The following is a 12,912-nucleotide window of genomic DNA, read 5'->3' on the forward strand; positions in this document are numbered from 1 at the left end:
GAGCATATCTGAGACATTTGTCGACAATTGCAAAAGGGAACTGTCAACAATGGATCTTGATGATTTTTTATACTTGGGCACATTCAGCTTGGCAGAACATTTCTCAAAGAATCATTAATAAATGAATTGATAGTAGCCAAAGTGGGTGAGTGAATGTATTTTTGTGCGTAGTGCTCATACTTGATACTGAATAAATCGAGATGTGCATAAAACAAAACAGATTTTTTTGTACAGGGGACTGTTTGTTTATTTTTTTTAAATTTCTTTTTTTCTACTTTATTAAGAAAATATTTTTTTTCCATAAATCTTATTTTATGTTTTTTTCCTGCTGTAACTGGGACATGCATAAGTGCCCTAGTTACAGGGGGGAAAAAGTATTCTGCTATGCCCAGTGTCACTGGCAGAGCTGATCGGATACATCAGCACTGAATAGGAGGTGGATCCGCAATACTCAGCTGGTGGGGGGGGGGGGGGTTGGGTATTTTTAAAGTATTCACCCATACAGGACAAACATGTTCAAGGCAAAATGAAACCCCCTGCAACTTTAACACAATTTTTCCACTTTGACTATTACTCTTCTTGTGCCTACTACATTGGCATCACTGCAGAGTCAAGTGTTTATCTGCATCTGGCACATGATAATGTGACATCAATGCAGCCACATATAAAAAAACAGGGGCAGTATTAGACATCTGGGGTGAGAAAAGCAGGGGAAAAATACAGCTGACCTTATTTTTACATACAAAAAGTTTATGGATTAAAAAAAATAATTAAATGGAGACAAACCCTTTAAATTCATTCTATGGGTCGTTACACTTATGTTGATACAAAATCTGATAGCTTTTTAGGATAATCATGGCAGGAAGACTAGAACCGCAGAATATAATAAAATTAATATATTTAATAAAAATGAAATACTCAGCTGATATTACAGGTCATTCCTGCTGTGTGTGAAATTGCCACAATGATACCTTTTGTGTCTCCCCTATGTCCTCATAGATTGTAAGCTTGCAAGCAGGTCCTATTGGTATCTGTTGAATGTGTTTGCTCTGTATTGGCTTTATTGTCTGTACAAGTACTCTGAAATGTAAAGTGCTGTGGAATATGCTGGCGCTATAGAAATAAAAATTACTATAACTGTATATCATGGAGCATTAACAGACAGATGCCCATGATGTTCATTATTGTCATGGGTGGTTAACTGATAAAAATCACAAAAATAAGCATTTTTTTGTTTTATTAGATTATTCATAATTTAGACAACATAAAAAATGACCCTGGTGACACGCAGTGGAAGCACCAACACCGTGTTTAGACATGGAAATTTTGGTGGCATAACTACGAACCAACCACTCCATATGTAGAAATTGAGAAAGTGGGTTATGTACAGTTCAGAAATTTCTAGGTGCGTTCAAGCTTTAGGAAACACCCCACTCCAATGCCTTCATAAACTCTTCTTCTGTAAACGATAACATCTTGGCTGTTTCAATGTGCATCTGTAAGAGGTAAATGAGGAAAATGGATAATTACCCTCCATAATGTCAGAAAATACAAGGCATACACTGCACACTATGCCAATGTATATACTCTTAATTTTGTTTTGTTTTTTTAATAGGCCATCATTAATTAATCCTCAATTCTGCCCTTGTTCATACGAAACAAACATTTAGTCAAGTAGTAAAGCTGTAAAATGGTCAGTGCGTAAAATGTGGTTAACAACTCGATTATTCACGTCCACAGAGCAGCATAAAACTAAAGTTATTTTAGGTTTCAGAGACCTCTGGGAATTTGTTAGGGGAGCAAAACACCTCTTGGACCAACTTTGTAAAAGATATTTTCAATGGATGTTAGCAGTAAATGCAGAAAGCACCTGAAATGTAACAGGACTCTCCACTTACTCAAACCCATTTCTGGCAGGTGTTACTTAACTTAGAGGGTCTCAGGGGGGATATCAACCACCAACAATATCAAATTAAACTCTCCAAATAAGAAATCTAGGCAGCTTCTAACTGGACTGTGACAAATGGGCCATTGATAAGTATTCCAGAGGCCAGATGATTTTAATAACATTTCTAAAGATATGTTAATTTATAATAGGATGAGGTTTGCATACAACTTAAAATATGAGGGGCTGAATATGCCATGCTAAATAATAAATCATGTTTACATCTATGTTATCACATGCCTGTGTTTGGGCAAAGGAAATTGACCAACATGTGGACCTGGCCCTGGCCAGAATTTTCAGGGATAAATAATACACAACATGGTGGGTTTCAGACCTACCAGAGTTATGCATGGCCCTCTAATATTGGTACCGTGGACGGATGAGAGGTCTTGTTTAAAGATGAGCGGACCCATGGGAATTCGGTCCCATGGGGTTCAGACGGAGTTTAGACAAAGTTTGATTTGGGACCCGTACTTGGCCTGAACTCCAATGGAAGTTACTAATTTGGCAGTTTGAGTCTCCCCTCATGTGCAGTCAGCCGTAAACAGATCAATTTCGCTGGCAGGTGGACAGATTTTCCCATTTATTTATTTTTTTTTGATTGGTGCACACTATATCCGATCTTGCTGTTCTTACCCGCAGTGTGAGCCGTTCAAACACTGTAAGTGACTCACATTGGGCTGACCCGAGCACCGCGATGTTCGCGCAAGTGGTCAACATACGTAAAACACCCAAACTTTGGTGTTTTTGTAAAGTCTGTGTTTTGTACGAACACAGAACCTCGGGTTCGCTCATGTCTAGTCTTTGTATTATTCCATAATGGAACCTCATTATGGGCGTGTAAAACCTTCCTATACTTGATCATCTTCAGTTTTTCTCACTTTGACGCATACCTTTTGTCTTTTTAAAATATCAATAAGCTTGAGTTGTTTTTTAAATCCAGCCATCAACTCTGTTTTCTGTTTCTCCAGCTTCTTATTCTCAAGTTTCAGTTCTTCAATCCTTTTCCTCTCTTGGTTGGCTGTATCCTAGTACAGAATTGGATAGTGTACTTAGTTTAACAATGCAAGAAGATATATTACTAATATAGACAAAAACCAGAGACCAACTAATGTCAAAGACAAATGGGAATATTCAGATAATTATCAAGTGACCGATTTCTACTCCTATTTTATTCTTATTGTTCACAAGCATTTCTTTTTTATAAACTCCACCATATGATTCCAAGATATGGGCCTTTTTATTTAGGGATTACTTTGAGGGTTTTGTGCGCACATTGCGTAATTTCATGCATTTACGCAGCGTTTAGCACTGCAGCGCAAGCGCATGCATCCTGTGTCCCCAGCACAATCTATGAAGATTGTGCAATAACAAACGAAGTGGAGGAAAGCTTGACACGCCCAATGGAATAGGTCGCCACACATCCATGGAGTGCAACGACATGAAGTCTGCCAAGTAGACTATAACTTGAATAGGAGGAAAAAAATAGCACATCAAATGTAAAATAATTTCTTTTATTTTCACATGGTATTAAAGTCCATCCATATTTAGAAGACCCTGACGCGTTTCCGACGCAAAAGAGCGTCCTTAATCATAGGCTAACATTTTTAGTGAGCTCTAGACATTTATAGGCAAAGATGAACAATATAGTTAGAGACAATTAGTAACACATGATTAAAACCAAAAAGTAGGATTAGACAAAAGAAGGGGGAAGGGATTGTGAAACACCGTAGTATACAGTATCTCATATAAAGTACCATTAATAATATTCCAGCAATGACATAGATCAAGTCATAATTAATCTCATTGCAATGAACTGTGTGACTGAACACGTTGGAGTGAGAAAAAAAACAGATTTTTTTCTCTTTCTTTTTATTATATATATATATATATATATATGTGTATATCATATCTCATATAAATCATTTCTATAGTTCAGACCTTCTGGAAATTTGGTTTTTAATGTAAGAATCCAGTAAGCTTCTCTCAAAGCTAGATTTTTCATCCTGTTACCACCTCTAGTGGATGCATTGACTTTCTCAATAGCAAACAAAGAGAAGCTATCCAGTCTTCACCTATGTGCAGTTATAAAGTGTTTGGCAGCTCCTGAGTATGAAGCATTGCCATTATTAATGTTTGCAATGTGTTCAGCCACACTTTTTTTTATTTTACGAGACGTATATCAAACGTAACGCAATTCACATGTTGCACATTCAATACAATAAATCGCATGATCTGTATCACAATTGATAAAAGATTTTATCAAATGCGTCTTACCAGAAGGAAGTGAAATCACAGTTTTTCTATTTTGGGCATAAGGACATACATTACATCTAGATCCCCCACACCTATAAAAACCTTTTCACTTGCAACCAATGCTGTTGTCGGTTTACTGTGGAAAAAAGGCTGGGGGAAAGTATGTTTCCGAAGGATCGACCTCGTCTTGCCACACACATGCAACCATTTTTTAGTACCTTTCCCAGGATGTCATCCTGATTGACAATAGGCAAATATTTGAGAATTATTGCTTTTATTTGCTGAAAATTAACACTACAGTGCTGGCCAAAAGTATTGGCACCCCTGCAATTCTGTCAGATAATACTCAGCTTCTTCTTGAAAATGATTGCAATCACAAATTCTTTGGTATTATTATCTTCATTTATTTTGCTTGCAATGAAAAAACACAAAAGAGAATGAAACAAAAATCAAACCATTGATCATTTCACACAAAACTCCAAAAATGGGCCAGACAAACGTATTGGCACCCTTAGCCTAATACTTGGTTGCACAACCTTTAGCCACAATAACTGCGAACAACCGCTTCCGGTAACCATCAATGAGTTTCTTACAATGCTCTGCTGGAATTTTAGACCATTCTTCTTTGGCAAACTGCTCCAGGTCCCTGAGATTTGAAGGGTGCCTTCTCCAAACTGCCATTTTGAGATCTCTCCACAGGTGTTCTATGGGATTCAGGTCTGGACTCATTGCTGGCCACTTTAGTAGTCTCCAGCGCTTTCTCTCAAACCATTTTCTAGTGCTTTTTGAAGTGTGTTTTGGGTCATTGTCCTGCTGGAAGACCCATGACCTCTGAGGGAGACCCAGCTTTCTCACACTGGGCCCTACATTATGCTGCAAAATTTGTTGGTAGTCTTCAGACTTCATAATGCCATGCACACGGTCAAGCAGTCCAGTGCCAGAGGCAGCACAGCAACCCCAAAACATCAGGAAACTCCACCATGTTTGACTGTAGGGACCGTGTTCTTTTCTTTGAATGCTTCTTTTTTTTTTCCTGCAAACTCTATGTTGATGGCCTTTTCCCCAAAAAGCTCTACTTTTTGTCTCATCTGACCATAGAACATTCTTCCAAAACGTTTTAGGCTTTCTCAGGTAAGTTTTGGCAAACTCCAGCCTGGCTTTTTTATGTCTTGGGGTAAGAAGTTTAAAACTTAAACTTCTTGATGACACTGCGCACTGTAGACACAGGAACTTTCAGGTCTTTGGAGATGGACTTGTAGCCTTGAGATTGCTCATGCTTCCTCACAATTTGGATTCTCAAGTCTTCAGACAGTTCTTTGGTCTTCTTTCTTTTCTCCATGCTCAATGTGGTACACACAAGGACACAGGACAGAGGTTGAGTCAACTTTAATCCATGTCAACTGGCTGCAAGTGTGATTTAGTTATTGCCAACACCTTTTAGGTGCCACAGGTAAGTTACAGGTGCTGTTAATTACACAAATTAGAGAAGAATCACATGATTTTTCAAACAGTGCCAATACTTTTGTCCACCCCCTTTTTATGTTTGGTGTGGAATTATATCCAATTTGGCTTGATGACAAATTTTTTTTTTCTTTTTTTTCATTGAAGACAAATTAAATGAAGATAAGAATACCAAAGAATTTGTGATTGCAATCATTTTCAAGAAGAAACTGAGTATTATCTGACAGAATTGCAGGGGTGCCAATACTTTTGGCCAGCACTGTATGTGCTGTAGAGAAAATTAATCTCTGATTTTTACCAGAATGACCCCTGGGAAGTTGGTGATTATTATAAAGTACATTCTGTCTAGAAGATTGTGCATAATCCGTGCGCACGATTTTTTGAACGCAGCAATTTGAGTGTTAAAAATCTGACAAAATCACTGCATTTAAAAATAAAGCATGTCACTTCTTCCGTGTGCTTTGGATACAGCTCCCACTCTGTCTATGCAGAGGCAGCATCCAGATGAAATCGGCATTTTTTCTGCAGAAACACTGTATCCATTATGCAGTGTTTCTGCAGCGATTTGAAGCGCACAAGAGCTGTCAAATCACTGCAGAATTTTCTGCAGTGACACGACGCAACGTACGCACAAGCCCTGATTGTGTTTACAAGGGGGTGTGGCTCACAGTATTCTCTGGGGAAGGGGGGGTTAGGCTGCTCTGCATAATTTCCATGTTAGCCATGCCCTCTTGTAAAGACCATAAGAAGTAGCACGAGAACAAAAGCTAATATCTCTGGAACTGCATGGCCGTTAAAAAAACAACAAAGAATATTCAAAGGTGCAGCTAGAATAAAACAGCAGCAAAAACTGGACACTTCTGATCTGAAAAAAAAAGTACATAGAGTATTTGAAAGAAATCTATCACCAGGTTTTTGCTCCCCCATCTAAGAGCAGCATAATGTAGAGCCAGACCCTGATTCCAGCGATGTCACTTATAGAGTTGATCGGATCAGTCATAATCCGGGTCCACGGATCCAGATCGGGCTGCCACCGAAGTCCGGATCCGATCCGGAATCCGCGGCCATATAAATAAATGGGGAACGGGATCCGGGACAAGAGAGAGAGGAAGGAGAGAGAGAGGAGAGAGGGAGAGGAGAGAGGAAGAGGAGAGAGAAAAAAAAAACCAAAACACTGATCCGGATCGTGCACCCCGGATCCCTGGTACTGGTCAGACTCGGATCGGAACCTCGAACCGTGCGGATCCGGATTTTTCAGATCCGGGTCCGCTCAATGCTAGTCACTTACTGAGCTATTTCATGTCCTTTTGTTAAAATCACTGTTTTCGCTGCTGCAGATCTAGCAGTTCTCTGATTTTTTATCAAAAGTACAGCAAGCAGCCCAATAAGTGCTATATCACTGGAATCAGGGTCTCTGTCTATACATAATGCTAGTTTCAGATTAGTTGTAAAAAACCTGGTGACAAAGTCCCTTTAAACACAGTAATTTTTCAAAATAAAATCTCATACAATGTAATCTGTATGTACCGAGAATTTGTGTATTTGTTAATGCCACTACTGAGACAGAAAAGCACTATTCCTTAGGGCGGCTTTGCACGTTGCGACATTGCACGTGCGATGTCGATGGGGTCAAATCAAAAGTGACGCACATCCGGCGTCGCAGTCGATATCGCAACGTGCAAATCCTTTTTGATACGATGAACGAGCGCAAAAGCGTCGTTATCGTATCATCGCTGCAGCCTCCGACATTTCCATAATGCCGGTGCAGCGACTGGTACGATGTTGTTCCTCGCTCCTGCGGCAGCACACATCGCTGTGTGTGAAGCCGCAGGACTGAGGAACATCTCCTTACCTGCCGCCGGCTGCAATGAGAAGGACGGAGGTGGGCGGGATGTTTACATCCTGCTCATCTCCGCCCCTCCACTTCAATTGGCCGCCTGCCGTGTGACGTCGCTGTGACGCCACACGACCCGCCCCCTTAGGAAGGAGGCGGGTCGCCGGCCAGAGGGACGTCGCACGGCAGGTATGTGCGTGTGAAACTGCCGTAGCGATAATAATCGCTACGGCAGCTTTCACTAGATATTGCACGTGCGACGGGGGCGGGACTATCGCTGCAGCATTGGTAACACATTGTTACCGATGTCGCAGCGTGCAAAGCCCGCCTTAGGCTACATTCACACATCTAAGTTTTACCATCTGAGAAAAATGGAAAGATTATTTTTCTCAGGTATCATCCTAGTTGCATGCATTTTTTCCCTCATGGTGTTTTTTCACTGAAGAAAGACTGCCAGAACTTTTTTTTTTATCCATTCACTCTTATGGTGTCTGCTAAGAATGGATAAAACTCTAAAGTACAAAGTATACCTTCAACGTGTCATCTGTTGCTGGGTTCAAATGAGCGTATGAAAAATCGTCCAAGTTTCATCCATAAAACAGATAATTTTCATCTGATTTTCATCCACATTGTGATTCGTGTGCCATTTTTCCATGTTCAATCTGTTTTCATACTCCGAAGACAAGTCTTATTGAATTACATTTGTCAGTGTGTGCTCTGATTTTATACGTGTCAATGTTATATGCTCATCTGAACGAGGACTAACATGGATCCCTGTAGACATTAAAGATTAAGGTCTATGGGGATTTTACTACCCCATCTGACAGCATCATGATGTAGGGGCAGAGATCCCGATTCCAGTGATCTATATAGGTGCTGCAGTTAAGATAACATCACAGTTTTATCTCCTGCAGATCTACTGGTTCTCTGAATGCTGAACTCTATTACCCCCCCCCCCCATTACAGATTGTCAGCTTTCTATGTACACTGTTCATAGGCTGAAATCTCCTAGTCAGTGGTGGTAAAAACTGAGGGAAAAAAGTACTAGGGTCTTACCAGATATTATAGGGGGATATACATAGAGAGACACTCACCTAAAGAGGTTGTGTAAGTCACAACCCCTATGCAAGTCTGAGATAATGGAGGCTGCCGTAGCCCCAAGTGGGTTACACTTCAATGCTGGAGAGGAGAAATGGGGTTAATGCCACGCTGCTGCCGAAGTAATAGACTGTTGATTATTTAATAGACTTCTTTATTTTACGGGTCTACGCGTTTAAGAGGTCAGAGCAACCTTCCTCAAAACAAAGGAAAATTCAACAAAGCATGCTTTGTCCTGATGAAGGAGGTTCTGACCTCTGAAACGCGTAGACCTGTAAAATAAAGAAGAATTGAATAAATCAACAGTCTATTACTTTGGCAGCAGCACGGCATTAAGCCAGTTTCTCCTCTCTTGCACTAATCATTGGTGGGACAGAGCTCATTAATGTGGCGGACTACATTCCAGCATATTATCTAGGTCTCTAGTGATATTCTTCTATTGATAAAATGGTGATTTTATAAAAATCAAGGACACCCATTAATAAATTTGGTACACCTCTCAGCTGCCGTGTGCCAGCGTAATATACTCCGGTCATGGACTGGGCTATATTTCTGTCTTAAAGGGAACCAATCACCAGGATTTTTGTATATAAGCTAAAGCCAGTGCTATACTGGCACTATCATTCAAGTTAAACAAGGCACTCTTCAGGGTTTATTTTGAATGAAAAAGGTATTACCAAAACAAACATTTTTTCCGTTCTGTTCACAACAGAAAAAAATTTTTTTGGTTATAAATTTTTCATTCAAAATAAACCCTGAAGAGTGCCTTGTTTAACTTGAATGTATATGGTTTGGAAACAGACAACTGCACCTCCGTTTCTAGTTCTGTGGCTGTGCCTTATCCAGCTACAAGTATACTGGCACTATCAGGCAGATTCTCTACATACCCTTAGTGGTCAGCTCGGATGTTTACTTTTTTGGATTTCAAAACCTAAAGTTAATAAAATGAGCAGTTTGTTGAGTGACAGGTGCACTGGAGCAGATCATATATTCATAGTTATCCCCTCCCCCTATTAGAATTAGCATAAGTATTATACAAGCTACTCACTTTGTCTCTTGAGACATTAACTTCATGCGAAGAGACTTTCCCTTGATGAAGGGGTTCTCTAAAATCTCATTATTTGTATGATAGCGCAGACTGACGGTTCACAGGGCTTATCTCATCTCTGTATATTGATGTTTTACACCTAATCCTGGGGGGACAACGACAACAAATTCTTAGGTGAAATGGGAAGGAGATGTGGGCCAGATTGAGGATAATCAGTGGGATGAAATTCTGGAAAGGCGGACCTGTCTTTGAGTAAGCCGCATTGGCTCTCACAGCTGTAACTATTACATCACAAATATCGCACTCCACAGTTCCTGCGTGAGATTGGTGCACGACCTACCCCTATGTGCAATAGACGTAAAGTTAATGTTGCAGGTTTACTGCAAATGATGTGGTTCTGTCCAAACCTAGAAAGATTCTGGAAAAAAGTAACGAGCACTATTAACAAGGTTTATTTGGTGGAAATAGAGATGACGTCATTGGTGTGTATATTGGGCTACGTAGAGAATCCGTTGATTGATGATTATGGTAAGACGGCAATTGCCCGGATGCTATATGTTGCCAGGAAATTGCTGGTGCAGCACTGGATATCCGAACGACACCCAGGGAATGTCAGAGTAAGCGGATAAACTAAATTGGGTAATTAATATGGAAAAACAAATTTGTATTAAACTAAACTGTATCAGTAAATTTGACAAGATATAGGCTCTGTGGATCGACCATTCTGGGATGGCGTCCAGAGAACTAGCCAGATTTAGGTTGGGCCGGTTGTAGAGTCTTTTCTCAGCTTGCGAGATATCTGTTAGAAGAATGTGGATGGGTCAACTGTCCCCATGGATTTATATTATGCCTAAAAACTGCATTTCATTCTTAGTGAAAAGTTATATTACTGTATTAGTGTTTATTAATCTTCACTAACTATTGCCGATTAATGTTCAAGATGGATACTGCTATTGAGATGTGCCCATTGAATGTGCATTTATATCATCGTCTTTACACCTGTGGCATACATGTGTATTCTCTCTTATGTCTTAGTCTGTTCTGTGGTGTTTCACAGAGTGTTATTGGTTTGTGTGTTAAATTTAAAAAAGCTGTGATAATAAAGATTACATGATTTAAAAAAGAAATACTGATGTAAAATAGTGGCCAAGTACTCAACATGTGCATGTGGCCATACACATACACTATGATGATCGTGTAAAGAAAACACAAACAAGATCCATAAAAAAAAAAATGTTCCAAATGCATGCTTTGCTGGCTGTCAAAGACAAAGCACACCTGAGAGTAGGTAACTGAAGTCACTTAAGGGGTTATCCCTTTTCTTCGTCCCTTGCTCCAGTTTGTTATAAAAACAAAGTACACAACCCTCCCTGGGTTTAGCAATAAGTCTCTGGCACTGCTGGTGTCCGGTACTGGCTGTGGCACTCCAGCGGTTGTGACTACAAATCTAGTCATGTCAGCTCCTCGAGGACCTGTCGCTGTCAAGGAATGACAGGAGACATAGTTTCACAAAAGTTGGAGTACCGAAGGTTACAGATCCACGCCATAGGATATTTAAATTGTATCACCTGTTAACCGCCAGCACAGTTAGGCATTTGCAATCTAGTGGCAGCGTATTGTGCAGGGCCGTCATCATTATCATAGATCTGTACTGCTTTTTACGAATCTCTAGATGTAAATGGTACATTAGATGTGTATTTGAAAGTTGCAAACATTATCATTATACTTTGTACAAAAAAGATCAAAACTAATAATATTTCAGTTTGAAACAATGGCAGCATCGTACATTTCATCTATAAATACTTCCTGTGTTGGTCAAGATATTGTACTAATGTATCTCCCTAAAAACAATGTTCATTATGTGAGGAAACAAAAAGCATAAATTCCATCAAAATACCTTGTTACTTTGCTTAAGTTTATTGACTTCCATTTTGTATCTATCTGCCTCCTCCACGGCTCTATTCAGGCGAACCTCGGTAGCGCTCTGATTGCTTGCAGACTGCTTCTGAATTCTCTTAATGTTTTCCAGTTCCTAAATCAGATCGAAAAACATGTTCCATATTAGTCTGTAATTGGCTTATAAAACTGAAAAACCCCATTTACAGCCACGTTCAACATGTGGCCAGGACCTTAACTCAAATCTCACCTTTTTATTTTTACATGAAGGTCAACCTTTTATTAACACATACATATTATATATATATATATATATATATATATATATATATATATATATATATATATATATATATATATATATATATATATATATATATATATATAAAAAAAACATATACATACATACATACATACATACATACATACATACATATTATATGCACATTCAACAATCCAAAGTTGGTTAATAGAAAACTTTTCTGCAGTTCAATTAAACTAAAAATAAATAGAACTTAAATAAATACATAAATAAATAAATAAATAAATAAATGGGAAAAAAAATGAAGGTAATGAAAGATAATGACAAGATACTAAATTTTACACTGGTTGACTAGGTAATTATTATAAACCAAGATGCACGAATTGGCTCCTTAAAACACCACTCCAGGATTTTTTTGTATTGGACCAATAGACTCGTGCTTTGAATCCCTGTCTCGTGCTCTCTGTCTTATACTTACCTTCCGGCAGCTTCATCTTCTAACACCTCCACAGCTCCTTACATGGAGCGCGCTGGAGGTCCCGACTCAATGCATCTCTATGAGAGCCTCGTTCTGGCTCTCAGAGATGCACTGAGAACAAGTGATTTAACTTCTGACTTACAGCCAGTCAAAAGTTACTCTTACAAGATGGCGCAGCGGGACCAGGGCGGCGATGGTAAAAGTGTAGACGACGGAAGGTGAGTATATGAAAGGGGGCAGGAGGTTTATATTTAAAAGCCCACTCCAATGCCGAAACACCGCCCCCGCCCCTGGAGTGCTGCTTTAAAAGAGCCAATATTAGACTGTCAGCCAATATCGGTGGGCTTCACTGACAGTCTAAAGTGTATGGGGGCCTCCTGACTATTCTATTACATCAGTAGAGAAAAAGATCTGGTATGATCAATGTCACAGAGCGGATCCTTTTATTTTTGGAGATGAGCCACCAACTGGGGAGTGTGACAGTAGCACTGGGTAGAGTGACCGCTCCTGTATGTAGAAGAGTCGGGAGAGACAGCTGCCTGCCAAATGACTGTCTCTATTCTATACGTTATGCCAAACATGAGCTATTAAACCCAAAGTACTTGCGTATTTAGTGGAAGCTACAGCTACATGT

The 12,912-nt window shown here is 39.6% G+C and overlaps 1 protein-coding gene across 1 annotated transcript in view; it reads right to left on the reverse strand.

Annotated features, from left to right (window-relative positions):
• Positions 1 to 916: 916 nt before the first annotated feature.
• TEX9 (testis expressed 9) overlaps positions 917 to 12,912 on the reverse strand; it is a 119,552-nt gene continuing 107,556 nt past the window's right edge. The window contains exons 10-12 of the mRNA XM_075342737.1: positions 11,540 to 11,674; positions 2,839 to 2,973; positions 917 to 1,496 (exon numbers count right to left, since the gene is read on the reverse strand). Coding sequence (XP_075198852.1) covers positions 1,419 to 1,496; positions 2,839 to 2,973; positions 11,540 to 11,674 — 348 coding nt within the window. The 3' untranslated portion in view covers positions 917 to 1,418. The remainder of the gene's footprint in view (positions 1,497 to 2,838; positions 2,974 to 11,539; positions 11,675 to 12,912) is intronic.

The sequence above is a fragment of the Anomaloglossus baeobatrachus genome, chromosome 4 (assembly GCF_048569485.1).
Source record: "Anomaloglossus baeobatrachus isolate aAnoBae1 chromosome 4, aAnoBae1.hap1, whole genome shotgun sequence".
NCBI lineage: Eukaryota > Metazoa > Chordata > Amphibia > Anura > Aromobatidae > Anomaloglossus > Anomaloglossus baeobatrachus.